At 40.2% G+C, this 27,997-nt stretch overlaps 1 protein-coding gene across 1 annotated transcript; it reads right to left on the reverse strand.

Annotated features, from left to right (window-relative positions):
- Positions 1-1,091: 1,091 nt before the first annotated feature.
- Positions 1,092-26,984, reverse strand: gtpbp2b (GTP binding protein 2b). The gene is made up of 12 exons (XM_036565207.1): positions 26,593-26,984; positions 20,194-20,220; positions 18,506-18,690; positions 15,401-15,512; positions 12,102-12,299; positions 11,114-11,288; positions 10,242-10,461; positions 9,125-9,260; positions 8,666-8,724; positions 6,965-7,136; positions 3,960-4,124; positions 1,092-1,943 (listed from the first exon to the last, which is right to left on the reverse strand). Exons 1-12 carry the CDS (start codon positions 26,800-26,802, stop codon positions 1,749-1,751), a joined length of 1,854 nt encoding a protein of 617 aa, XP_036421100.1. The 5' UTR covers positions 26,803-26,984; the 3' UTR covers positions 1,092-1,748.
- Positions 26,985-27,997: the final 1,013 nt, after the last annotated feature.

A 27,997-nucleotide genomic window follows, 5' to 3' on the forward strand; every position in this document is an offset into this window, starting at 1 on the left:
CGTTGCCAGTTTATTAGGAACACCTACCTTGTAGCTTCTACAGCCTGAGCAATATGAAAATTGTGTTCTAATACTGATTTTAAGGGGATAAAATTTCTGATAACTGCTAATATCAGCCAATATAATTTTATGTTGTTGTCATTGTTGTCCAAAAAAAAACCTCAATTTTTGTTGATTTTTATTTTTCTACATGATTTCAACGGCAGCTGCCCAAATGTCATGACAAATGGCCAAAACGAAAAACTCCGAAATGACTACAAATTCATTCTTGTTACATTACCTTCCATTAATAGTTAAGAACGTTGTTGCCTTCCTTTATAAAGTTAGTATGTTACAAGGTTTTCATTGGACAGTGGTAATATTTTAGGTTTTAATTTTATATTCCAATAATGTTAAACCCCGTTTTATTGATGATATAACTGAGTTCTTAAATGTAAGAAAAGTCCTAAATATACAAATTGTGGTGCTTTAAATTTTTCTTGTATGCTAAACATTGTGGCTGGATACTTTTTACCTATTTGTTGTGTTTGTATTCTCTTTAATTTTATGTTAAAAGTCACCAGTTCAGCCTGTATTGCTGGTGTAAAGTTAAAACAGAGGTCATTCACATTGGCTTCCCTGGTGTCACGACTGCTTACGATTTCACCTTTTAAGCAGGAGGTTGTGAGTTTAAATCCTGGCAACTCAGAGATCAAAAAAAGTCCATAATATTAAGCACATTTTTTGCTGATACTGATAAAACCACAAGTCATTAATATTGACTGATATTACCCGACAAACCAATATATCGGTCAGGCCCTTTAGCTACACTTTGCTGGCTATTTTATCACCTATCCAACAGGTGCACTTTGTAGGTTTTTCATCTGTAGCTGCACAGTTTATCAGCCCCTCTCTCATCAATCGGAAAGGGAACGCAACAGAATCACTGACCACATATTCAATTAGTATATTAGACACAGTCTGTAAATGTAAACCAACAAAGTGCGCCCACAGTCATATGCAAAAGTTTGGGCTCCCTGGTCAAATGACATGTTTTGTTGATTTTCTTAGTGATAATAAGTTACACATCCTCTACAGAGAACACACAGATTTTAAATGCAATGCCTATTTGCTGAATTTAAGAAAATCATTTTTTATAATTTTTGTTTTATTTTTTCACAGTATGTTAAAATGTAGTAGGTAATTAAGAATTGTGCACTAAAGTTTGCAAAAAATGCCTTATTTAAGTGTGTTTTCTGTAGAGGATGTAACTTTTTTTACTTAGAAAATGACCAAAAAAACGTAATTTGACCAGCAGCATTCAAAATTTTGCATACAACTGTGTATGATAAAAAGGCAGAAGGTAGGTATAAAGTCAATGTGCTTAATAAACTAGCAACTCAGTGTATGAGAGAGAGACAGAGAGAGACAGAGAGAGAGAGAGAGAGAGAGAGAGAGTCAGTCTTGGCTCAAGTCAGAAAGTTTCTCTTATGTTAAGTGGTGGACAAAAAGCCATGTGTGTCTAAGTGAGAGAGAATCTCTGAGCTTCATCTCTCTCCACACACACGTCGTACCATTTCGTCCTCGTATCACCGCCGTCTTTCCAGCAGAAGCAAAGCGGCAGGCGATGCCACTGAATCTGTGACTGAGACGCAAAAATGTCCTTTTGCTCATCTGTGGGAAAAGAAAAGGCCACATACACAAATCACCGTCTCTCACATACACAGTCTTTCCTCCCCCTCGCTCTCTCTCTGTAATGGCGTCTCTCTCTAGTTGTGGTTCTGGTGGGGTTTGTGGTTCTGGTCCTGGCCGTGGTTCTGAGACGTGGGCAGCAGGTGGGTCACATGACCGATGCCTTTGGTCACGCCCTCTCGGAACAGCAGCTTGGCTCCGACGCGCAGGTATTCCGGGTGCTTCATGAAGCGGAAACACACCACGGCCCTCTCGCCCGTCCGCAGCTCCTCCTGTTAGACACAAATACACAAAAAGATTCACAAGTCTGAAAAATATTACTGTAAGTTGCTGATTTGCTATACATTCAGTGTACATTACATACTTATCCATAAGTAAATACGTAATTATACTGTTACTTTACATTTACATAAAGCTTAAACTGTACAGACAGGTTTGTGTCTGACTTTTTCATTTTGCTTCAATGTGAAAAAATGAGAAAGCTGACAAAAAAGAAAGACGATGCCCAACTATGACTTTTCATTAAATCCAAATCATAATATAATATCTGGGTCGTTCTTCAAAAACATCCATTTTTGTGTCCGTAGCGTTTACAGATCTATTACACTTCAAAAACATGTAATGAAACTCGTATCACTGGTGTTACTGCGTAACAAAAATCTCTTATTTAAATAAAAATCACACTGATGACATCACTTGACTTCCTTTTACCTGTTTTCTGAGGGTCTATGAAGAAAAGCTCATGGTGAGTCCACTGAGTCTTTCAGTTATCACAGATTTTCTCATTTAGCTCATGAATTCATATGAAGCTTTTAGTTGAAGTCACTGGTGTGACCGACTTTATTCTGAGGTAAATGTGAAAAAATAGAATACAAATGGATTGAATTACACATTTCAGTGAAAAACAGCAAACCACGATCTGCTGGGCAACAGGAGTTACACTGAATGTATATGAACATTGCCATGCTGATAGTAAGATAATTAAATATAGAAACTTTCAAACTCAAACATATCATGACGATAAAACCTAAATGTCGGGTTTATTTGCAGAGAAAAACAAAAAGGCTCATGACTCATGAAAGCCAAGCTGAAAACGATCAGAACCGGTTATCAAAAATTAATATTGATTAAAATAGAACTTATTAATGATTCTAGGAGGTCGTGACAACGTAGAGTCAACGTAGTACCGATTACTTCTGCTGTCTCGTCAACGTCGTCACAACCTCCTAGAAAGTTGTCAGACAACGTTCATAACTTTCTGAGGAAATACACTTCAGCGTTGTGACAACGTAGAGAGCACCAAGCAGACGACGCTGTGGCACCGAAACAGTACACTGTCACAACGTAACTGTGTTTGCACGGCCGTTAGGAATGAAACCTGATGGTTTTGCTTCCAAGCGGGAATTGGCTTGATGGTTGCTGTTAGAGGCCATTAGGAAACGATCAAATGTATCGGGAATCAGTCCCAGAACACCTGATTAAACCATCAGAATACTTTACACTGTGATATCAGCCCATCAGGAAACAAAGAATACCATTAGCAACTACTGAAAACCACTAGGAACCAACAGACACTTTTAATGGGTTCTATGATTTTTTTTTCAACAGGGAGGTACATTAAATGCAACTCTCTAGGGCTGAGAGTGCATCTGGCTGAGAGTGCATGTCTGCAGCCAGACTCTATTGGTGACTCCTAAGGATAGATAAAAAAAAGTGGACGTTTCTGTAGAATGACCTCCTGTTCTACTAAAACACCAATTTAGTACAGACTCAAGATTTAGAATCCACACTTTCGACAGATTTTTTTCTTCTCTTCTCAATGAAGTACAAGAAAAGAAACAATATAAAATTACTATATCGCTGCTGTCGGCACAAAACCTCGTATCTCCAAAATGGTAATTTTACAAGAGAAGCAAAAAACATACTTTACTTTTAATGTAAGTCAATGGAACCAGACTTTTTTCCAAGCAATTTTGTGCCATTTCTTTGGGTCCATTCTTCATGAAATTCACACACAATGTAAAGGACAACAGACATTTTCAAATTATGTCAAAAACTGAAAACGATTAAAAATAGAGATAGAAGGTTTTGTTCCCACAGCAGTGAAATGTTTTCACGCACAGTAACAACTAAGGGTTAGCTTGGGGTGTAACATGCCACATTTCAGAATCGTCCACCTCTCCCCTCCAGATAAATGGCCGCAGTTCTAACTGTGACTGAAAATCCTCATATTTTACATAAATAGTTTGCTTGAGAACAGGTGAGACAGAATAAGCTGAAAAATGCACCTTCCCCAGCAGGCACTCCACCGTGGCCGTCTGCCGGACGTTCCCCACGTGCACTGTGACCTGGAAGCCACGGCGGAACGTCTTGGCGTGGAACAGCAGGACGATGGCTGCCTCAAACTGCCAGCAGATGGTGGGGTTCATCTTCGGACTGACCATCACCATACCCTAACACGCAAACACAAACATTAGGCTTATGTGAGCTATGTCTCACTCTGTGACGTGTTTTATCAGAAATGGTATGTTATAATAAGTTATATGGACAGTTAGTACAGCAAGAGGGAGAAAAACAGTTAAATATGGGTGAACGGATCTGGTTTAAGGTTTAACAATTAGTAATATCAAGCTGGACTATTACAATTAACAGCATTTCATATTTACTTAAAGGAAGTGGGGCAGATCAACTATTGCTAACAACTGGTAGCTCTGGTAAGCTCAGTACAGACTGAGCCATGCTTCACCTGTAGAGATCAACAGTTAGCTATAATGAATGGGACTGAAACACATTTGACCTGTAGATAGTGACATTTAGCTGTAATAAGTGGAACTGAGGCATATCTGACCTGTAGCTAGTAACAGTTAGCTGTAGTAAATGGGACTGAGGCATATCTGACCTGTAGCTAATTACAGTTAGCTGTAGTAAGTGGGACTGAGGCACATCTGACCTGTAGCTAATTACAGTTAGCTATAGTAAATGGGACTGAGGCAGGTCTGACCTGTAGCTAGCAACAGTTAGCTCTAGTAAGTGGGACTGAGGCACATCTGACCTGTAGCTAGCAACAGTTAGCTCTAGTAAGTGGGACTGAGGCATATCTGACCTGTAGCTAACAACAGTTAGCTATAATAAATGGGACTGAGGCATGTCTGACCTGTAGCTAGCAACAGTTAGCTCTAGTAAGTGGGACTGAGGCATATCTGACCAGTAGCTAACAACAGTTAGCTATAATAAATGGGACTGAGGCAGGTCTGACCTGTAGATAGCAATAGTTAGCTACAGTAAGTGAGACTGAGGCATATCTGACCTGTAGCTAATTACAGTTAGCTATAGTAAATGGGACTGAGGCAGTTCTGACCTGTAGATAGCAATAGTTAGCTATAATAAGTGAGACTGAGGCATATCTGACCTGTAGCTAATTACAGTTAGCTATAGTAAATGGGACTGAGGCAGGTCTGACCTGTAGCTAATTACAGTTAGCTATAATAAATGGGACTGAGGCAGTTCTGACCTGTAGCTAATTACAGTTAGCTATAGTAAATGGGACTGAGGCATATCTGACTTGTAGCTAATTACAGTTAGCCATAGTAAATGGGACTGAGGCAGGTCTGACCTGTAGCTAATTACAGTTAGCTATAGTAAATGGGACAGAGGCATATCTGACCTGTAGCTAGCAACAGTTAGCTATAGTAAAAGGGACTGAGGCAGGTCTGACCTGTAGCTAATTACAGTTAGCTATAGTAAAAGGGACTGAGGCAGGTCTGACCTGTAGCTAATTACAGTTAGCTATAGTAAATGGGACTGAGGCAGGTCTGACCTGTAGATAGCAATAGTTAGCTATAATAAATGGGACTGAGGCAGTTCTGACCTGTAGCTAATTACAGTTAGCTATAGTAAAAGGGACTGAGGCAGGTCTGACCTGTAGATAGCAATAGTTAGCTATAATAAGTGAGACTGAGGCATATCTGACCTGTAGCTAAATACAGTTAGCTGTAGTAAATGGGACTGAGGCAGGTCTGACCTGTAGATAGCAATAGTTAGCTATAATAAGTGAGACTGAGGCATATCTGACCTGTAGCTAGCAACAGTTAGCTGTAGTAAGTGGGACTGAGGCAAATCTGACCTGTGGCTAGTTATAGTTAGCTATAGCAAAGTCCTTATAGGAAAGTCTGTCCACTCAGCAGCCATCTTGGCAACATCACCGGGCAGTTATTTCCAGTCATACACCAAGCTCCTAATTCTCTGAGTGGGGAGAGACCTAAAGCTCGTAACCGAAGGCCAGTTACTGGACAGGACAAATTACAAAAACGTTTGGCTCAATATCGCACAGAAATGTGTTTTTTGATTTGTTACAGCTATCGCACATGCGCAGATCTCCACGACTGAGCACAAGTGGAGGGGGGCCTTTTCCCACATGTGGCACAACCAACAAGCCAGTGGCTCTTTTTATTTAAGGGCTGGACTGGATTTTCCACCCAGTGACCAGTCACCTCCTTTGTAATGTGTCTGGCTATACTAAGTGGGACTGAGGCATATCTGACCTGTAGATAACAACAGTTAGTTCTAGTAAGTGCTTTGCAACGAATCATATCTTGGCAAATGAAATCACCTTAATTCTATGGGTATATTTGAAATGCTGAAGTGAATCAACTTTGTCTACAAATTATTTAACTTTTTTTTACTTTACTTATTTTAACGGGCCCATCACGGAATATAAAAATTTCCTCACCTTTTCTGCAATAAGAGGTTAATGTAGCATGTAAACATACTACACCCCCCCAAACAGTCCATTTATGAAAACTAAGCTGCAAAATCAGTCTGTTTTAAACTCACTGATTGTGTGATGTCGCGACATAACAACACATTTGCATATTTTTGCCTTTTCAGCCAACAGCTGTCAAGCTCCACCCATTCATGCTGAAGTTACAAGTAGTGTTTCAGCCTGAACTGCTTTCTGAATGCGGCACAGTAGAGGACAGCCAATTAGAACAGAGCTCATTGACATGTACCAGTCTAAAAGGCGCAGTAACAAAAACAGCCTGTTTACTTCTAAGACGTAGAGAGAGGATGGAAAATAGTCATGTAAAAATGAATTATGACTGTATTTGGCATGCAAAACCACACGTTGTAAGTGACCTTCTGGGGAAAAATAAAATACAAAATAATTTCAAGTGACATTATTATAGCCAATACAGTGGATAATTTCACACAACATGAAAATTACTGGAGATGTCGAGTAGATTTAAGATGATATCACTTGCCAACATATCATTATTTGCAGTGTAGGACGTACCTTGCGCAGTAGCGAGCGATCGAAGTTGCCCAATGCGAGCGTAGCGGCCTGTCCGGCTCTGAGCACGCGGCAGGCCGAGCGGTTCCTCTGCATGCTGCACACCTTCAACCGCAGAAACTTCCCCTCGTCTGTGGGGCCGACCACCAGACGGTCCCCCTCACGACATACACCACTAAACATACAAACAATGCTTAAACAACATGCAGAAATGCAGTAATTACTGTCTGGCAGAGTCAATCACTGATGTGTTTACAACCCCATTTCCAAAAAAGTTGGGACGCTGTAAATAAACACAAAATGCAATGATGTGAAATTCATTTAAACCATATATTTGATGAAAAATAGTACAAAGTCAACATATCAAATGTTGAAACTGAGAAATTTTATTGTTTTTTGAAAAAAATTTGCCCAGACTGCATGAACAAATAGTGCAACAATTCAAGAATAACATTTCTCAATGTAAAATAGCAAAGAACTTTTGCTTTTCATCATCTACAGTACATAATAACATTAAAAGATGGCCATGATCTTTGGGCCCTCAGGTGGCACTGCATTAAAAACAGACATGATTCTGTAGTGGAAATCACTGCATGGGCTCAGAAACACTTCTAAAAACCACTGTCTGTGAAAACAGTTCATCACTGCATCCACAAATACAAGTTAAAACTACTATGCAAAGAAGAAACCATATATAAACAGGATCCAGAAATGCTGCCACCTTCTCTGGGCCCGAGATCATTTAAAATGGACTGAGGTGAAGTGGAAAAGTGTCCTGTGGTCTGACGAATCAAAATTTAAAATTCTTTTTGGAAATCATGGACACTGTGTCCTCCGGGCTAAAGACCACTCAGCTTGTTATCAGTGCACAGTTCAAAAGCCAGTATTCATGATGGTATACGGGTGCATTAGTGCACATGGCATGGGTGACGTGCACATCTGTGAAGGCACCATTAATGCTGAACGATATATACATGTTTTGGCAACATATGCTGCCATCTAGACGACGTCTTTTTCAGAGATGATCTTGCTTATTTCAGCAAGACGATGTAAAACCACATTCTGCATGTATTACAACAGGATTGCTCCATGTTAAAAGAGTCTGGGTGCTAAATTGACCTGCCTGCAGTCCAGACCTGTCACCCATTAAAAACATTTGGTGCATTAGGAAGTGAAAAATATGACAAATGAGACCCCGAACTGTTGAGCAGCTGAAATCCTGTATGAAACAAGAACGGGAAAATATTTCACTTTCAAAACTACAGCTGATAAAAGAAGAGGTGATGAAACACAGTGGTAAACAGGCTCCTGTCTCAACTTTTTCGGAACGTGTTGATGGCATCAAATTCAAAATGGGCATATATTTTTCAAAAAACAAAATTTCTCAGTTTCAACATTTGATATGTTGTCTTTGTACTGTTGTCCTTTAAACTATGTTTTACATGATAAGCATAACACTGCATTCTATTTTTATTTACATCCTGCACAGCGTCCCAACTTTTTTGGAAATGGGGTTGTATTTATTTCTAATATGATTACATTAGTGAGATCAGCGAGGTGATGACTGCGTTAAGACAGATTAGGGGCAGTGTATTAGAGGAATGGGAAGGGGGATTAAGAACGTGTGATGGTGGTCCGTTAGATTAGATTGAGATGGGGTGAACAGGGCAGTGGGTCATGAAGTGATGTAGGTTGTTGACTCACCTGTACAGCGTTCCTCCAACCACTGTTCCTACATCTGGCACGCTGTAGATCTCATCAACCTGCAAAACCGATTATAATCACTTCTGTATAATTATAATTAAGATATAAACAAAGTGGTTTGATGTGAAATGCTGGGTTCTAGAGAAACATATCGAGATCACAGTGGTGGTGACAGGAACCAGACGTCTGAAGAGCTGAATAGCTCTCAAAGCCACACACAATGATAACAAACATGCTGAGATTATTTTAAAATTCTTTCGTTTTGCCATCAGGTTAAAGATTAAATCTACCCAATGCTGAGGGATACACGTGGGTCATAGGTCATAAAACGGCTATATTTGTGCTGTAGACAGGGTGACCCCTGGTTCCTATCACCACCACTATAAAGAAATCTAATTTTAATGTCAGTTTCTTTGTCTGTGTATGTCTGTATTTATGCGTCTGTATATGTGGGCGAACCTGGAACTCAGTGAGCTGCTGCATGAGCTCCTCCTGCTCCTTGCTGTTGCTGAGTGGAGGCAGGATGTTGAAGAAAACCTTCAGCAGGTCCAGGTTCTCCCCAGACACACTGGATAGCGTGAAGATCGGAGTGATGCTGTGGAGACAGCAATGCAGGGTTAAACCGGAGACAAACTTTGTTGTGCTGATGTTATGATTAGAAAAGAGGCCGAGAAATTAAAGCAGTCCCACCAACATCCACTGTACACATTCCCAACTCAGCCCTACTACTATAGGGAAAACATAGAGGTGAAAATCCTGCATGATGTAATAGTTATGATATATAGGCATTCAGAGTGGTTTGGTGTGAAATGGTTCTTTGTAGAGAAACGTAGAGACTCAGATTTCTTTACAGTGGTGGTGATAGGAACCAGGATATCCATTTTATTTACTATCCAAAACCACTAGTGAACCTACACATGTCTTCTGAGTTTTTATATGTAATGTTGATGATGGTAAAAAGTGGTACATCATAAAAAATATGTTTTCTTTCGGGACTACTTTGTCTTACATTGCTCTGTATACACCATTCTGCCATAAACGGCTTTTAAAAAATATATTTATTGACTAAATTTTATCTCAAAATGATTGCAAAACAATGTTTCAGGCATCAGGCTGCAGACTTTTAACCTTTTGATCTAATAACAGCCTGTATGGGAGCTTTAAGAGGGTATTAAACTGTTCAGACGTCTGGTTCCCATCATCACCACTGTGAACAATTTTGACTATTTTGCCTGCATATTGTTCTAAAACGCAGCACTTTTTGTCAAACCACTATGAATGACTTTGTCTACACCTCGAGGGTTTAATTATACAGAAATGTCTCTGAAACAAGTACAATTCCTTTTTTAATCTATTTAAAAAGAAAAACGATTTGGGCAAATATCAAGCATTTAGCACCACCATGTGGCCAAATTACAAAGTGCAGAATTAAAAGGATGTTTAAGTTTTTTTTAATTTAAAACATTTTTCAAATACTTACAATGTGCTTCACAAACATCTATACCCCCCCCACACAAAAGCTGTTACAGTGACAGCACCCACTCACTCCCACACAGTCACAGGTCCCACTTTCTACCTTGCAGACTGGGCAAACTGCTGGGCGGCGGTTACAGCGTCATCAGGGCTGGTGACCAGCATGGGCACCTTGTTGCAGCCGGGCTGTTTGAGCACTCTCTCCAGTTGCCGGACAGTTTTCTCCACCGTCCCACTGCTGCACAAGTCCACTTTACTCACTACAATGAAGATGGGCACCTTGAGCGCCATAGCCAGGCCCAGGTGCTCCCGCGTGGTCCCCGCTGAGGAAGAGGAGGAGACTTCCAGTCAAAACACAGAATCAGTATTTGTGTCACTGACCACCATAATTATGGAGGAAATCTGTCCTGCTTTGTGAATACCCATGACTGCTCATAGCAGTGAAGCTGACAGTGAATCATTCTGTGCTCTAATCCACAAGTCAGTGCAACCTTAATGAAGACCTTTGAGCAGGTTGAGAGAAGTTTGGGTGATGGGTTTTTACGGATTTGGGCTATTTGAGTTCTAGTGTCTGTTAGCCTCGTAGCTCCAGTTCTAAACTAACAAAGCAAAATTTAGACCCCAAACTTGTCTTGGCTGATCAAATACATCTGGGATAAATGGAAAGTAGAGTAAATTAGATTGTTTTTGCCAAACTACTTATTTGATTAAACTCAAATAGACTGTGTTATGTAGTTTCTGACACTGCATGACAAACTGTTATCTATAAAAATGGACAAAAGTACATTGCATAGCAAAAAACAGAGGTGGCAGCCATCCTGAAGCTTGAATTTCGTCCATACTTATGTCCATTTCTTTAGATAACACAATGTCATACACAATAAATATGTGCTGCTTTTAAAGAGTTAAAGAAATCAGCTTGCTTCAGACAGTAAACCTCATCAAATAAATACAGTGATTTGGACAGACACTCACCGATGCCCGTGTTGGCTCCCACTACCAACATGGCAAAATCAGGGCAGTAGCTGGTCAGGCCAAAGATGGTGGTCTTCAGGTACTTATAGTGACCAGCCAGGTCAATAAAGGTGATCATTTTAGACGAACTCTCACAGATTTCCTCAGCCGTGCGGGACTCACTGTAGTTCACCACCTGGGAAATAACAACACATGAGGTTCAGTTATGGGTTCATACACACATTTTTATTGTTACATAATCAGACTAGCAACAGCTTTGTTAAGGTGCCGGTCATTCAGCTGTTAATTATACAGATCAGGTGATTAGGAGTTACTGTTCATCAAATTAATTAAAAATTCATACTAGCCAGTTAAAGACGAAATGGCAGCCCAGCAACAGAAAACACCCTGGACACAGAAGATTCAGACAATCTGGCTTAATTTTATATGAATTATTTCTCACTCGCTCACTGAATGCAGGTAACGTAGCATAGCTGGCTAATGGACATCATTTAAATTCAGCTAGAGGTTGATGATTTAAGTGTTAAGCTATATTGCACTCATTTACGCTAACAACTTAATTTTAAGTAGGTTTCTCAGTATAGTGTCGTAATCGGTATTGGTGAGTACTAAAAAGACGTTCTCGTACTCGGACTGAAAAAAAATGGCCTCAATGCATCCCTATTAAAAACTAAAGTTAATACACCTGTTTTTATGTGCTACTGTAATCCATCTGCAGCAGTGAATACATCACTATTCGTCACATTGATGTTGCATGTGTTGTAAATGTGTAACTAAACAGTTATAAGAGATGCTTAATATAAAGTAGGACCAATAAACCTTTTATATATATATATATATACATATATATATATATATATATATATATATATATATACATACATGTAATTGATGTTTTCCTTTTCACAAAAGACTTGTTCTCCACTTGTTTCACCGAGCTATGAGTGATCATCGTGATAACTGCGTCTCCTGAGGGTCGTGGCCTCACCTCTCCTTTGCTGTTGAAGCCGAGGATTTCGAAGCTGATGCTGGAGGTGCGGCCGGTCTGGATCTCGTGAAGGTGCCTGAACAGGTTGAGCCTCGCTCGGCCGCGCCCGTTATCCAGCTCGCCCTGGGTCAGAACGCCCAGGAGAGTGGACTTCCCTGAGTCCACGTTGCCCAGCACGGCCACACGCAGGTCCAGAAACTACACGCACATGCGCAGAAGCAAAAATATGTGCACACAATTAAAAAACGTTATGGATTAGGCCACATAATGCACTGCATATAAAGAGCTGTGCAACTGCAAATAGATAGGAGGTGTACATACTGACCAGTAATATTTTTTTATTCCTGAAATGACTTAAGAACATATACTGCAAAGTTTTTTGTTAATGGGGGGTGTGGGGGGTGGGTTAATGTATTTATGCATAAATTTTAGGGTTGCACTTGTACTAATTTTCTCGTTGCACCATTTAAGGTGGAACGAGAAAATTGGTACAAGTAGCAAAATCGATGCAAATACTGGCATTTAATCACAGTATCGGTATCAGTGATGGGGATATTGATACCTCTGACCGATACCAGGAAGCAATTTCTGGTGCACATGAGCTCTGCTGAGGGAGGGAATGATAGAGAGTCATATGGAAGGAACTGCCGGTCTCTTAAAGCCTCAGCATAACTCTTGCGAAACGAAATTCTCAAGGGTTGCGTGAAACCGAAAGCGCCTTAGCGAGCTTACAGGCTTGCATACTTTCTGCGGTTCCGTGTTGCCTGTCGCAGATGCTCCACTAACGCGAGTCCGATAACTACTGGAAAACAATTCTATCCCAGTTCTCACAACGGCGACGTCCAGAATACTGCCACACTGTTAAAAATGAGAGGTCAACTCCACTCAAAATGATTGATATAGTAACTGATTACATGGCTTTTCTTGAGTTGACTCAACTTGAGGAACCAGGAGTTCACACAACTCAGACTTGTTAGTTGAGTTAAAAGTTCTCTTTATTTTTTAGTTCTGCATCTCACTTTGGTAAATAAAACCTGTGTTTTACACATAACTTCCCCACTAGCCAGGACTTCCATCACACAATCCTGCTGGACATCCTCTTGGGTACGCACTTACGGATGGCTGTGGCATCACCGGGGCTCAAACTCACAACCTCCTGTCGGGGTGACGGCTTAGTCCACTGCACCTCTCAGGAACACTTGAAACAACTTAGATTTGGTGTCTAGAAATGTTTAATACACTGGATGAAATATTTGTTGTTTTAACTTTAAAGTAAGGCATCGTCTCATGTGATGCAACCGTCTGATAATTCATCCCAGCATCAGGAGGTTGTGAGTTTGAATCCCAGCAATACCACAGCTGTCCATATCCAGAAAACCAAGAGTACAATCTGCCAGATGGGACTGTGTGACAGAAGGAGCGCCAGCTAGTGGGGAAACTAAAAAAAGCACAAACTCAGTTTTGTTTATCTAACTGAGATGAAGACCTAGAAACAGTAGCTGGGAGAACTTTTGACTCAATTAAGAAGTTTGAGTTGAGTGAACTCTGGTGTCCTCAAGTTGAGTCAACTCAAGAAAAGCCATGTAATCAGTTACTATATTATTTTAAGTTGAGCAGACGTCTCATTTTATACAGTGCACCACTGAAAGTGGAGCAAGAAAATTGGTACAAGCAGCTGGCAAAGAGGAAACCAACTTCAGCCTCGTCCTCTTGTGCATCTAAATTTAAGGTAATCTATATGTTTGGGTGCTTTCTACTAGTTAGTACTGCTGAATAATAGACTTAACATTTTATATTTAGGACGTATTTAACAGTGATATATTGGTGTCGCTGCCAAAGCGCTCAGCATACTTCTTGTGAAACAAAGCTCCTCAAAGTTCTTTGTTTTGTGGCACGCCTCTTTTTTACCAACCAATCACAGGCTTTGTCGCGTGGCGTCTTCGTCTGTGGAGTCTGCCCAGCTTCCCTGAGCGCGACACGGTGAACGAAGCCTCTATGACCGTCTGTGGTTGTTTGTTTTCTCATCAATTACGTCATACTGTTTGCTGAAGCCAGGCGAACGTCATCTCCGCAAGAAGTATGCTGAGGCCTTTAGGGTAATGATAGCCTTTAGCTTTGATATATACACACATGCCCAACAAGTAAATGCCAAATAAAGTATCTAAAAAGTGGAACTGTATAAATTAAGAGACTCTTATTAGTCCCACAATGGGGAAATTTCACCTCTGCATTTGTGCAGTGAAACACCACATACACACTAGTGAACACACACACTAGGGGGCAGTGAGCACACTTGCCCGCAGAGGTGGGTAGCCCTATCCAGTTAGGGGTTAGGTGCCTTGCTCAAGGGCACTTCAGTCACATACTGTCAGCTCAAGGGATTGAACCGACAACCTTACGGTCACAGGGCTGGTTTCCTAACCTCCAGCCCAGGACTTATAACTTATAAGCTAGTTATGTTAGGTAGAGTTTGTACTGGTATCAATACTCTGCATTAGCCGAAAGTTATTGATGAGGTATCAGTATCGGAAAGCAAAAACTGGTAGTAAATTTAGTGTTGTGACAAATTTCTCTCACTTGCCTCTTACAACAAACACTAACAGTGTGGTGGAGAGGTGTAGCTGGACTGAGGAGGAGACGAGAGCATATTTCAAAGGAATGCTGCAACTTTTCAGCTCTCACAGAGGGTGATGACCAGACAAAACTACGGCCTTTCTGAATGGAAAGAGCTCAAACAGCTCTATGGGTCAGAAAAATGGGATCTCGTGTAATGGTTCCCATGGGAAAATTCATAATAAATCGGAAAATAACGGAATTAACAGAATTTCTCCATCTGTAGGTTAGCAGTCAGGGACGTCAAAGGTACACAAGCTGTGATATCCATGAAATTAGACATAGAAACTGGTCAAATACAACTTTATCTATAAACTAAAACAGTATTTTTGCAGGAAATGATGTCATGTTGAGCGTTTTTATTGCCAAAAGTCAGCCAGAAAGCATTTTCATTTCATCGCTTGAAGTTTGTGCAGACAGTGGATAGCCAGTTATTATTGGTCAGGCCTACATCTCTACATGCGCATCCATATTGGATTTAGTTTGCTGATATCGCCCTTGTGTGAATGGATTAACCCTTAAAACTGCTGGCTTCTTCTTCACTTACTGATCTTAAGGCTCATGATTCAGTAACTGCTATCATCACATAGTCATAGTAAAGAGAGTGACGTCACAGTCAATGTCCCACATGCAGGATTGTGTGATTTAAATCAGTTCAGCAATAATAACAGATAATCCTGTCTCACCTGCTGGTCATCTGGAACTTTCCGCACGAGGACTTCGGCGATTTTCCGACGGGATCGATCCAACTCGTAGTCCACCTCCCTCTCTCTCAAGAGCGTGATATCAGCACCGACCCTGCATGCAGTCACACCAACAGATCTCATTAGATCAGTGTTTAATTCTGTGCATCGCTACCCATAGCACTGCACAGTTCTAACTAGGGGTGGGCAATATGATGATATTTTATCATTATCGTAATATATATTCTGTTATAGTTATAGACGATATGCCTTGGCAGTGCTTAAAGAACACTGATCCACTGTATGCTTGATTAAAATGAGGGCATAATAAATCCTGTTTAATTGGTTTTAGAACAATGCAAAATGTAAAATGTTGAATAAAAATTATTTTACCCAGAGTTTTTGATTAAAGCCTTAAAAACTAAGGCTTCATTCACACAGCAGGTAAAGGGGCCCAAATCTGCACAATATCTTTCAAACGTTAAACAGATCAGCTCCTAAACTGACCCGCATGCGCAAAAGAACAATGATTCACGTTGCTATCACGTGACTCATCCAGAGGTAAACAATTATAACTGCCGACGACCGCCAGTCACTCCCGGAGGGTTCAGCTTCACCTTCACCAGCGTCACAGGAAGATGGTTCTTCAAGGGTTCTTTAGTCAAGAAAATGATTCTATATAGAATCATGAACACTCCAAGAACCGCTGGCATGATTAAAGGGTTCTTCGCCTCGTGATCGATGGAGAATGTGCTGTAGATGGGTCTATACAGTACCCTTGAAAACAGTTCTATATAGCACCAAAAAGGGTTTCACTATTGTTACAAGCCAAAGAACCCTTTTTTGGTACTATATAGAACCCTTTTTGCCAAGGGTGTACAAGGTTCAGTTCCTTTTTGGCCAAGAAGTTCAGAATATCCACCTTTTCTGGCTTGAGGTTTCACGCTGAAATGTAGTGCACCAGACTGCCAGTTAGTTGTGGTTGAGATGTCACAACACATGGAGGTTTGGTTGCCTCTGACTGGTCTAACTCATCTACAGGCAGTTCACAAGCTCTATGTTATTAGGATCGTTCTTGAAACGTAAGACGTTTTTGATAAATCAGGCTATAATTGTAAAAAATTGCAGCTCTTGCGGTTTGAAAACTGCACTCGATTAAACGTTTTTATATAAAATCGATTCACGTTTCAGCCCTAATTTCGACAAGGAGTGAACGCCTATGCAAGGGGTGAAGAGTGCAAATGGAGTGGCGAGTGGCCCAGAGCAATAAGCAGCGTTCCCATACTGATCCATCCCACGGGTATTTTTCCATGAGGCAGAGCTGCAGTTTGCATCAGCCAGCCATGAATTCATGTAATCAATGCCAGAGTGGGTAATAACCGGTAGCGTTCTGGGACGGTTCCCATGAGCTAATGAATAACCTCAGCACAAAAACACTCAGACAAAGTATAAACGTTACATCCAAGTCTATATCTATAGTTATTTAGAGGTAAAACCAGCAGCCCCCACCTCTCACACAGTGGATAGGGATTAGATGTAGCTATCTTCAGCTTTGTATTCTCCCGTTACTCCTTAAACAATGTAGCAGTTACACTCAGATGCCTGTGCGGCTCTAGCATATAGCTGCTGCACTTTTTAAGATGGACTGGAAATTTGAATAAGAGGCCAACATCAGCCTCAAGAGATTAGCGTATCAAATTCAGCGTGACAGTGTTAATCTGGTGCTGGCTGACACAGCAGGCAGCTTTTCAGAGTTCACGTTCTGTTTTTTGCATTACCGGTGTAGCAATTTTCATAAGCAAATCATGTGAAGACATGATGAGAACTGCAAAAAAACAAAAGTGGCACCGAGAAGGCGATAATGAAAATCTATGGAGGATGAAGACATATCCGAGCAGGTGGGCAGTGAGAAATGCTGACCTTGGCTTACTCAGTAAGTATTACTTTGTAGCATGTAGGCTAGGGGTCTTTAATTAAAATTCAATAAGGCCGAGTTAGAGAAAATTTCCTCAAGCAAAGGTCCGGAACATCATAATGTCTAACTTGTATTATGATTCAGTGCCATATATTGTTTACTGAAGTAGCCTAGTAGGTATATCAACATCTTATACAGTCAACAACTGAATGTCAAATCAAATAAAGTCCAATTCAGTAATATTTCAACAACATTTATTGTCAGTTTTCTCTTTTTAGAGCACAACATGTGAAATAACCTCCATCTGACTCACTTTCTTCTCCAATTGCTGTTTCTTGCCTCGTCCCTCCCCTGTATGTGCGTCACTCGCTCGAGTCTCACTGCTCATCGTACTGCACAGATCTGACTGGCTGAGTAGCGTCACGTGTCATATTTAAAGCGCATGCAATTGGTCTATGAGTTTTCTGGGCCGCTAAACCGGTACCGTAAAGGCTAGAACAGTTACACAGATTAAAATCGGACCACCCCGTTCGAAATTAATAATTCTCTATAGTTTATCGGTTATAGGTCCAGGTCCGCACAGGACAGCGTCTGGGTCCAGACTCGGACCGCGGTCCGCCTATTGATGACCTCTGATGTAAGTCGACAGACCTACTGGAATATACCTGTATAACATGGAATGTTCAGCTAGTTTTTCGTAGTAATAGTATTTAATATCGGCCAACTATGTGACACTTAGTGAAGTGCTGATGTTCGAGATATATTAAATTAATAAAAATTAACAGTGAGGAGCAGACACTGAGCTATTTTTTTCTGAGTTGCACTGGAATGACTACCGAACTATTTGATTTCGGAGCAAAAATTGCTGACACTCCACTCCACTCATATACTCTTTAAGCTGGAAATGAATAACCATCAAACAGCTAAGCTCACTGCTTGTTATCATCCTTCACTACCATCTACCATGATTAGTGTAATATTGAAGGAATACTGACATTTTTCAACCTAATCTCCATCTGGCACACACGTACAGTCAGTCTTTATACTGAAAACCCATTGACTCATTACTGTGCTATACAGATGCAGCAGATAAAGATTAGGCTGAAAAACAGTGAAGTCTCAATCTGAGTCGACAGCCGTAAAGCAGATGAACTGGCAGATGGACTGATGTGTGGCCTGTATTCACTCCATACTTCTCAGCCATCCTTCGCAGGGTCTTCAGCGAGGCCTTCATGTCCTCCTCGGTGAGTCCCACCATCAGGCCGTTGTCCTCCACCCCGATCTGATAGACAGCCTCCCCGCGACCCTCCTGCAGACGCCACTTCAGCTGCGTGGCCAGATGCTCGAACCTGTACTGCGTTGGGTTCACCAGCTTCAACTGAGGACAGGACAGATGTGAGAGACATGCATGAAGTGGAAGTCTGAAATCTTTGTCTTTAATGATATAAAACTTTGTTGCGTGTACATTTATACAATGATTCTAATGTGATGCTAGACCGGTGGCGTTTCTACATTAGGGGCCTGGTCCCACCAGATGTCGCTGTGGAGCAGTGCACTACACGATCAATAATTCAGTATAACAACTAATATATATATTTTTCCTTCATAACTAACATTGTTGCGCATTTATTACATATGACAATGGTAGGACTGTCCAATGCATCTCGAATATCTTCCTGTTCCTGTTGTGTAAATGCCAGTAGCCGACCTACTTCTCCTAGCAGTCTTTGTCTGGTGAGTGTGGGGCTGGCCCGTCAGTGTTCGTCTAACTAAGTGAGCAGTTAAAAACACTCTGCGCATGTTTAACGCACTTTCACTAACCAGCTAGCCATTGTTCCTCATCAGTTGTGGTAGCCACTTATAATAGCAAGGCAATATAATGAGTCATAACAAAAATATAATGAAAGTTAAATTTGGTTCTAATTTTTTGATTAAACATCAGGGACCACAACAGCCAGAGGATTTCAACATCATTCAGTCTGGAAAGGACAAATACCGCTCCTTCAATCCAGAGAGGTTCAAGAGAAAAACATGGCTAACTGTGAGTGTAGCTAAAAACACTCTTCTGCTTTCCTTGCCTGCATTTGATGTGCTATCACTTGAATCCATTCACGGATTGGTGGACTTTGAGAGAAAAGTTTTTGAAAAGTTTGCCCAGATGAAAGATCATCGTGCATCTGTTCTTTTCGAGCAGTGGCTGTCACTGGTGAGACATTCTGCATTATTACAGGGCGTGTTATTCCTAAAGTCTGGAAAGTGTGTTTCCCTGCTCCGAAATGTTGCTTTGGATATGTAGTTGCAGACAACAATGACCGTTACTGCTAGATAACTTTGGATTTGTCCTGCCATGCTGTATAACAAGGTTTTGTGAGATCTAATGTCGTTATCATGTCACTCATATTCCTGTCTCCACTTCCATTCCTGCATTACGTTAATTTGTGAAATTTCACTGATGGGAGTGCTGGTTTGGATCAGATTTGTGTGTAGTTTCATTGAATAGTCGGTTGCTGCCCCTACAGTTTTTTGTGTCCCACCAGGCTTTCTGTGCCAGAGACGCCACTGTGCTAGAGCTCATACGACATCATTAGAAACTTGTAGAAAGCTGTAAAATAAAAAATGTTAGAACAATGAGGAGCAAAAGATGATTCTTAAGTGACTAAGAAAGCTTTGAGAATTAAATTATAATGCAACATCTGATTAACCGTCTTGTAATTGGTGATGATCTAACCTCATGGCAGACAGCTTGACTGATGACATAAACAGACAATTACAGCATATTATTTGTAATTTAAGAAGATCCTGTTCTCAAAAGAAATAGTGTCTAGTTTATTGCCATACACTGTATGTTATTACTGAGTAATATAACAAAATATAACCATACCTTGTACTCAATGTTGCCCTCCTCTGCCTGAAACAGATGAAAGTTGTCATTAAGAAATCTTAAATCATGCACACGCATTACTGACTTAATTCACATGCAAAGATTTCCATCAAGCCGAATGAATCCATTCATTATTTAGTGAATTCATCACATTTGGTATCAGCTAACTAACCTTCATAAACTCACTGTTTTTAGCTAAAAGGTTCGAGGTGAGGTCAGTTATGATGTGATTAGGCTGAGGTGAAAACAGACAATTAGCATTTGTCTGTTAAAAGCCCTACTGGAGCCGGATTAGTTTCACTAGAGTAGGTCCAGTAATGTACTCTGTGTGTGATTTGACTGGCCGGTTTGTATGGGATAAAGGATCTGTTTAACCTTCCCAAATTACCCCGAATGGCCTGGATCAAAACGTAATTGTGTGACATATTTCCGAACAATACACGGGAATGCTGCTAAATGTTCTCGATTTCATAAATAAAGTAAAATAAGAGAGTATTTTGCTAATATTTTTCAAACAATGCAGCATAAAATAATAATACTGATAATAATATACACTGATCAGGCATAACATTATGACCTTGTTTCTACGCTCATTGTCCATTTTATCAGCTCCACTTCCTATATAGGTGCACTTTGTAGTTCTACAGTTACAGACTGTAGTCCATCTGTTTCTCTGCATGCTTTATTAGCCCCCTTTTACCCTGTTCTTCAGTAGTCAGGACCCCCATGGACCCTCACAGAGCAGGTACTATTTGGGTGGTGGATCATTCTCAGCACTGCAGTAACACTGACGTGGTGGTGGTGTGTTAGTGTGTGTTGTGCTGGTACTGAGTGGATCAGACACAGCAGTGCTGCTGGAGTAGAGAATTATATGTAATGTAGAGAATTATGCCGTAAAATGAATAAAGTACAGACATATTTTGCACAGCAGCCCAGTGTTTCCTAAACGCTCTGCTCTTCCAGAGCACAATAATCAAATACTCTCATCGAATATGGTCAAATATAAACAGCTGTACAACGCCAATATTTTTTTTTTTTTAACAAATATCGGCCGATTTTCAGATAATTATCAGATATTTATCAGATTATCAGATAATTCCAAGGTATACAAGAAGGTTTTGTATTATAACTGATCGATTAATCCGATTATTAAAGGATTATTAGGCTGCACACAAACAGAAACTTTGCCCACTCTCTTCAAAACTCCATATTATCTACACTGGAACTAAACATCCTACAAATATGACTAGAAAATAAATGTCCATCATCATATCACTGCTGTCGGAACCAAACCTCGCATCTCCAAAATGGTAACTTTACAGGAGAAGGAAAAAACATCCTTTACTTTTAATGTAAGTCACTGGAACCAGACTTCTTGTCCAAGTCATTCTGCACCATTTCTTTGGGTCCATTCATCATGAAGTTCGCACACAATGTAAAGAGCCACAGCTATTTTCAAATTATGTCAAAAACTAAAAAACGACAAAAATGGAAATACAAGGTCCGGCAGCAGCGATATTATTGTCTGCGAGTAGAAGCTTCAGACAGCAAAGTCCGTACCAATCCTGGACTTTGAGGACTCCTGAACTGCACGTTCTACTGTTTCCTCTGCTGACACACTCATTTTAATCTAATAAAGGGGTTAAATTAAAACCTTGGCAAAAAATCTGACTTTGCTTCTTCAGTTTAGAACTGGAGCTACAAAGCTAACATTGCTAACAAACACTAGAACCCAATAGTCACCCAAATAGCCCAAATCGCTTCTGTTAAAAAAAATACATCCCCAAATTTCTCTCAAACCTTGTTCAAGTCTTGATTAAGGTTGTACTGATAAGCTTTAGAGCACAGTACTTTTGGGTGACTCTAGAAGAGTCAATGCCTCGAAGATGGGCAGAACAGCCGAGCAAGCTCCGAACTGCTTAGCTTAGCTGAGCTGACAAGAACACAGACTGACAGCCTGTTATTAGCCAGCAAGCCTAGCCTGCTAAAGATGCCACAGCTTGTTCAAAAGCAGCTATTCTGTTGTCTTAGAATGTGACAACGTAATGTTAACAGCCTAGTGCTGACACAACAGCTGTGGAAAAGCCACATGACGGTCAGCAGGGCGTGACCAAAAGTCCAGACACGTCCATTTTGAGGAATTCCGATGTTTTAAGGTGCAGCCACTGCTGACACAGGTGTTCAGGTGCACATGCAGCTTGTATAGTCTCCATGGAAAAGCACTAATAGAACGGGACGCAGGAGCCTTAGGTCCTGTCCAGTGCCAAGCGGGGGCTAGAGAGGGATAAAGCCCCCCCAGCACTGGTCTGTGGAGCAGTGGAACTGCGCTCTCTTCACTGATGGAGCTCCATCCAACACCTCTGGGATGAGCTGGAGTTACGTGTTTGTCATATGATGATATTTTGTGGTTACTGTGATACATTTTGCCACAATATGCTTTTCTAAGCATCAATACCAAAATAACACGGACTAACTCCATGTTTCATTAGTAAGTCGGCATAATGAAGCATGTTTAATTGGATTTAGTGAAGTGCAGTTTGTTAAACATGGAAAAAATCATTGTAGTTGTAGGTTTTTTACTATTATGACTGTTTATATGCAGCACTACAGGTTCTAATTTGGCTGTTCCAGCTTATTAAATATCGTGGTGCATTATCATGTATCGTGAAAGTATCGTGATATATTTCTGCCATATCAACCCCTATTTATAGTGACCTGACCTCACTAATGCTCTGGTGACTGAATGCAATCAATGCAATTTAACGGCTGAGGTGTAAACGAAGTCTTTCAGAGTGTGTTAATGTGAAACGTGTCATTTTACAAAAACCTGACAGCACAGATTGCTGTACAGTGGTGGTGATAGGCTGTGATGTCTACAACACAAATATAGCCATTTCGTTTACTATCTAGGCTAAAACAGTGAGTCAGACATCAGGCAGTGAATTCATAACCACTTCATGTCAAAAATTTCTGTGAGGGAGCTTTTAGAGGTGGACATCTGGCTCCTATCACCACCACTGTGGACAATCCTGACTCATAGTTTCTCTAGAACGCAAAATTACTTCATCATTCAATGGTTTAGATGTAAACAAAATCATTCAGAGTGGTTCGGTGTGAATTTTTGGAGAAATTTATCGTCAAAATTGTTCACCATTATAGTACTAGGAACCAGACGTCTGAAACATTTAATGGCTCTAAAAGCTACATCCCACTAAGTTATTACACAAAGCAGTTATAAATGCGCTGCTTGATACCTGAGACCCTGTTTTGTGATAGTTTTGTTATAAAGATTTGGCCTAAAATGTATTTTTAGTAAAAAATATTACTCCAGGGTCTCTTCCGTGTCTCAACTGAGATCAATGAGCACAAGCTATGTAGTTAGTACTCTGTAGCTTAACATGGCTAACGCCGGTGTTATAGCCGATTCAGTTCCCCCTCAAATTCACGTTCCCTTTGACAAATCAGGTCCTCGGGTGGCGCATTCACTGAACACATAACAACACCAAGCAACGCTGGAACTCTGGAAAGCAAAAAGGTTCATAAAAGCTTTGTACGGCAGCTGTATTCACCCAACCGGTGACTGCGCGTGCCCGAGGCCCCTTGTCTAAGACAACGTGAATTTGAGGGGGAACTGATCCGGATACAACACCAGCACTGAAGTAGAAGGATCCAGAGTGAATGGAAATTGACGGTGTCAACAGCAAACTACGTGCTACTCTGGTCACCAGTTTATGGGGTGGACAGTGAGGAGCAGCGCTCCTCTGATGAAGAATGTTACTCACATAAGCTCCGAGTTTTGGTGACTATGTGATGCAACACCGCCAACCCAAACAGCACAAACGTGCAGGGCGGAGAGGTACATGCAGAGCGTTCTAAGGAAACTATAGTGCTCAAAAAACATATTTTTTCGAATTTAGCACTATTTTACCACCAACAGTGTGGCATATAAAACCTTATAAGACACACAGTTCACTGGTCATTTTTAATAGTAGATAAAATGGTGATATCTGTAGTGTATATATACAGACGTCTGGTTCCTAGAACTACAATGGTGAACAATTCTGACTCTGTAAATTTCTCTAGAAAGGCGCACTTCACACCAAACCACTCTGAATGATTTTATTTACATCTAAACGGTTGAATGATTAAGTAAGTTTGCAAAAGCGGTGGAGTTTCCCTTTAATTGAGTAAAAAAAAATGAAAATATTGGTGGAACTGCCCTTTAAGTGATCAATGAAACACTGTGTGCATCTCATTGGTTGCTATGACTAAAACTTGAAAGATGTGTGAAGCTTTGTTTCCAAGACAAGGAACAGCTTCATATGAATGACCATTTTATCAAAGGACAAGTTCACCGTTTTTCTAGACTTTTAAAAATTGTAGTTTCTTGTCATTTATAATCACGTGCAGCGCAAATTTGCCAATTCTATATGTTTCTCTAGAATCAAGCATTTTACATCTAACCACTCTGAATGAGCTTGTTTATATATAATTGACCTGATAATGCAGAAATTTTGAAAATTGACAGAATTCCCCTTTAAACAATCGCAACTGTTTTATGCAATAAATAACCTTTTTTATAAAGGATCCTTATAGTGGAGCCCGTGCCTTCAGAGAGAGTTTGGGTTGACATACCTCTATATATACCTCTACTGTTTACTTCATTCCCCATATGAAACATTCCAAAATAACAAGAATATTAAAAATATCCGATGGTACATGGAACCAATCCTTAATGCGAATTTGGAAATCTTTCTCTTATTCACTTTTTCTTTTCATTCCTGAGTGACTGTTTCTGAAAATGTAGTGAAAGTAGCAATATTTTAGCATTTCATTAGCATGAACATACACATGGAAATGCATTAATGCCTTTAAGGGCTTTATTACACAGCAGCAACCTGAATTCAGCCTTTAATATGGAAGCCCATTTCCAGCACTGGAGAAAAATATATAGCATTCAGTAAATTATTATAATAAGTTTTCCATTATTATGACTTAGTATCTGACAATTAAGACAGAGCATCTCATTACTATGACTTGCTATCTCATAATAATGACTTAATGTTTCACAGTAATGAAAGTTTCTCATAATTATTACTTAATATCATATCTATTTACTATCTTTTAATAATGAGACATTTTCATAGTACTAAATCAAATTTCTGAGATGCTAAGTCATAATTATGAGTTATTAAGGCATAATTATGAGACTGAATCTCATTATTATGAAATACTAAGTCAGAATTGTGGGATGCTAAGTCAAGATTATGAGATAGTAAATCGTAGCAATGAGACTGTAAGTTGTAATTTTGACATAGTAAGTCATTATCATGACATACTAAGTCATAATTATTAGACATTTAAGTCATAATTATGAGATTGAACCTCATTATTATGAGACACTTATAAGTTATACTTATGAGATGCTAAAACATACGATATATGAATCTCATCATTATGAGATACTAAGTCATAATTATGAGACATGAAGTCATAATTATGAAACTAAATCCAATGATTATGAGATACTGCGTCATAATTATGAAACAAAATATCAATCATGAGATAGCAAGTCATAATTATGAGATATGAAGTCATAATTATGAAACTGAATCCAAAGATTATGAGATACTGCGTCATAATTATGAAATAAAATATCATTATCATGAGATAGTGAGTCATAATTATGAGATATTAAGTCATAATGATGAGATACTAAGTCATAATTATGAGATATGAAGTCATAATTATGAAACTGAATCCAATGATTGAGATACTGCGTCATAATTATGAGATAATATATCATTATCATAAGATAGCAAATCATAATTATGAGATATGAAGTCATAATTATGAAACTGAATCCAATAATTATGAGATACTGCGTCATAATTATGAGATTATATATAATCATAAGATAGCAAGTCATAATTATGAGACATGAAGTCATAATTATGAATCTGAATCCAATAATTATGAGATACTGCGTCATAATTATGAGATAATATATCATTATCATAAGATAGCAAGTCATAATTATGAGATATTAAGTCATAATTATGAGATATTAAGTCATAATTATGAAACTGAATCCAATGATTATGAGCTATTGCGTCATAAATATGAGATAAAATATCATTATCATGAGATAGCAAGTCATAATTATGAGATATTAAGTCATAATGATGAAAAACCTTCTCATTGTTATGATTTTCTAAATGTCTGTATACTTTTTCCAGTGGTGAAAACGGGCTTTCATACTAAAGTGACCAAACCTGGGTAAAGTTTGGTCAGTCAGGCTGCCTGGAGCCGTTACGCTAGCAGCTATGCTAAGCTAGCTACGCTATCCGCTTCTCGTTAACCGCACACGGTGACGTCATCCTCTAACGGTAACGGTACCTCCGGCGGTAAAAACGGCGGCGGCTCGTTTGCTTTTTTGCCCCGTCGTCTTCTCCCCCTCCTCCCTCTTCTTCTGTGCTTTCGCTTCTCTCCATTATCCGAGCCGGAGCCAGAACCAGAACCAGACCCAGAGCCAGAGCCGGAGCCAGGCCCCGGGCGGGGGGAGGGTTTGTGTCCGGGCTCGACGCCTCGGCGCTCGGCCACCTGCATAACGGCCGCCGCTGGCTTAGCTAACCAGGCAAAGAGCTGTCCTATCGCTCCCCGGTGAACGCGGAATAAAACCCCGAGTAAAAGCTGTGAGTGCGGCCTTTATGTGGCGAGCCTGTTCCGAGGAGAGAGCGACGTTGGCGCAGCACGAAGCGGGCATCACAGCCGCTCTGGCTGCGGCTCCTCAGCCCGACTCAGCCCGCCTCCCTCAGCGGCGGAGATCCATGACGACATGCAGAACTGGTCGTGGGAGTCGATCCCAAAAAGAATCGATTCCTCTATTCCAAGCGTTCGGGAATAGAGAGTCGACTCCAAAGCTTTCATGTTTTCCTTACACAGAGAGGACGATATTCTGTCATTGTCTGAAAGACACATCCTTCCCCAGCTCACACATAGATAGTCCAGCTGTATTTTACCTCAGACAAAAGTGGAAAACAAAGTAAAATAGAATATTTGTAACGAAATGCTATGAAACAAGAGAATCAGGTACTGTTCTGCCAGTGGCTGTTAGGTTTAGCTCGCGTTAGCTCTCCTAATTCTCTTGCTAAGATAAAAGATAATTAATATTGCACTTTATTGCATTTTCTCGTCTATGGTTGTTTTGGGGAATCGAGATGATCGACTCTTGAAATCGACTCAATCGATTCCCGTCACTTGGAATCAGAATCGGAGTCGACTCCATGATTTTTGTAATCGAAATTTTATGCACCGCTTTCTTCACTCACAGCTAAACGTTTACAAACAAAATACTGAAAACCCAAATAAACTTCGCCAACATCCTCATTTATAGGTGGTTCATTTTCTTATTAATAAGTGATGAACATTGATTTATACTTACACATTTAAAAATAGATTTAAATAAAAAAAAAATGCTCAGCGGTTGCTATGGTTTCCAGGGAGTTGCTAAGGTGTTATTAGGCCATTGCTATGGTATCCAGAGCATTGTTAAAGTGTTGCTAGGCCATTGCTATGGTATCCAGGGGGTTGTTTAAGTGTTGCAAGGCCATTACTATGGTATCCAGGGGGTTGTTAAGGTGTTGCTAGGCCATTGCTATGGTATCCAGGGGGTTGCTAAGGTGTTATTAGGCCATTGCTATGGTATCCAGGGCATTGTTTAAGTGTTGCTAGGCCATTGCTATGGTATCCAGGGGATTGTTAAGTGTTGCTAGGCCATTACTATAGTATCCCAGGTGGTTGC

This window comes from Colossoma macropomum, unplaced genomic scaffold (assembly GCF_904425465.1).
Source record: "Colossoma macropomum unplaced genomic scaffold, Colossoma_macropomum, whole genome shotgun sequence".
Lineage (NCBI taxonomy): Eukaryota > Metazoa > Chordata > Actinopteri > Characiformes > Serrasalmidae > Colossoma > Colossoma macropomum.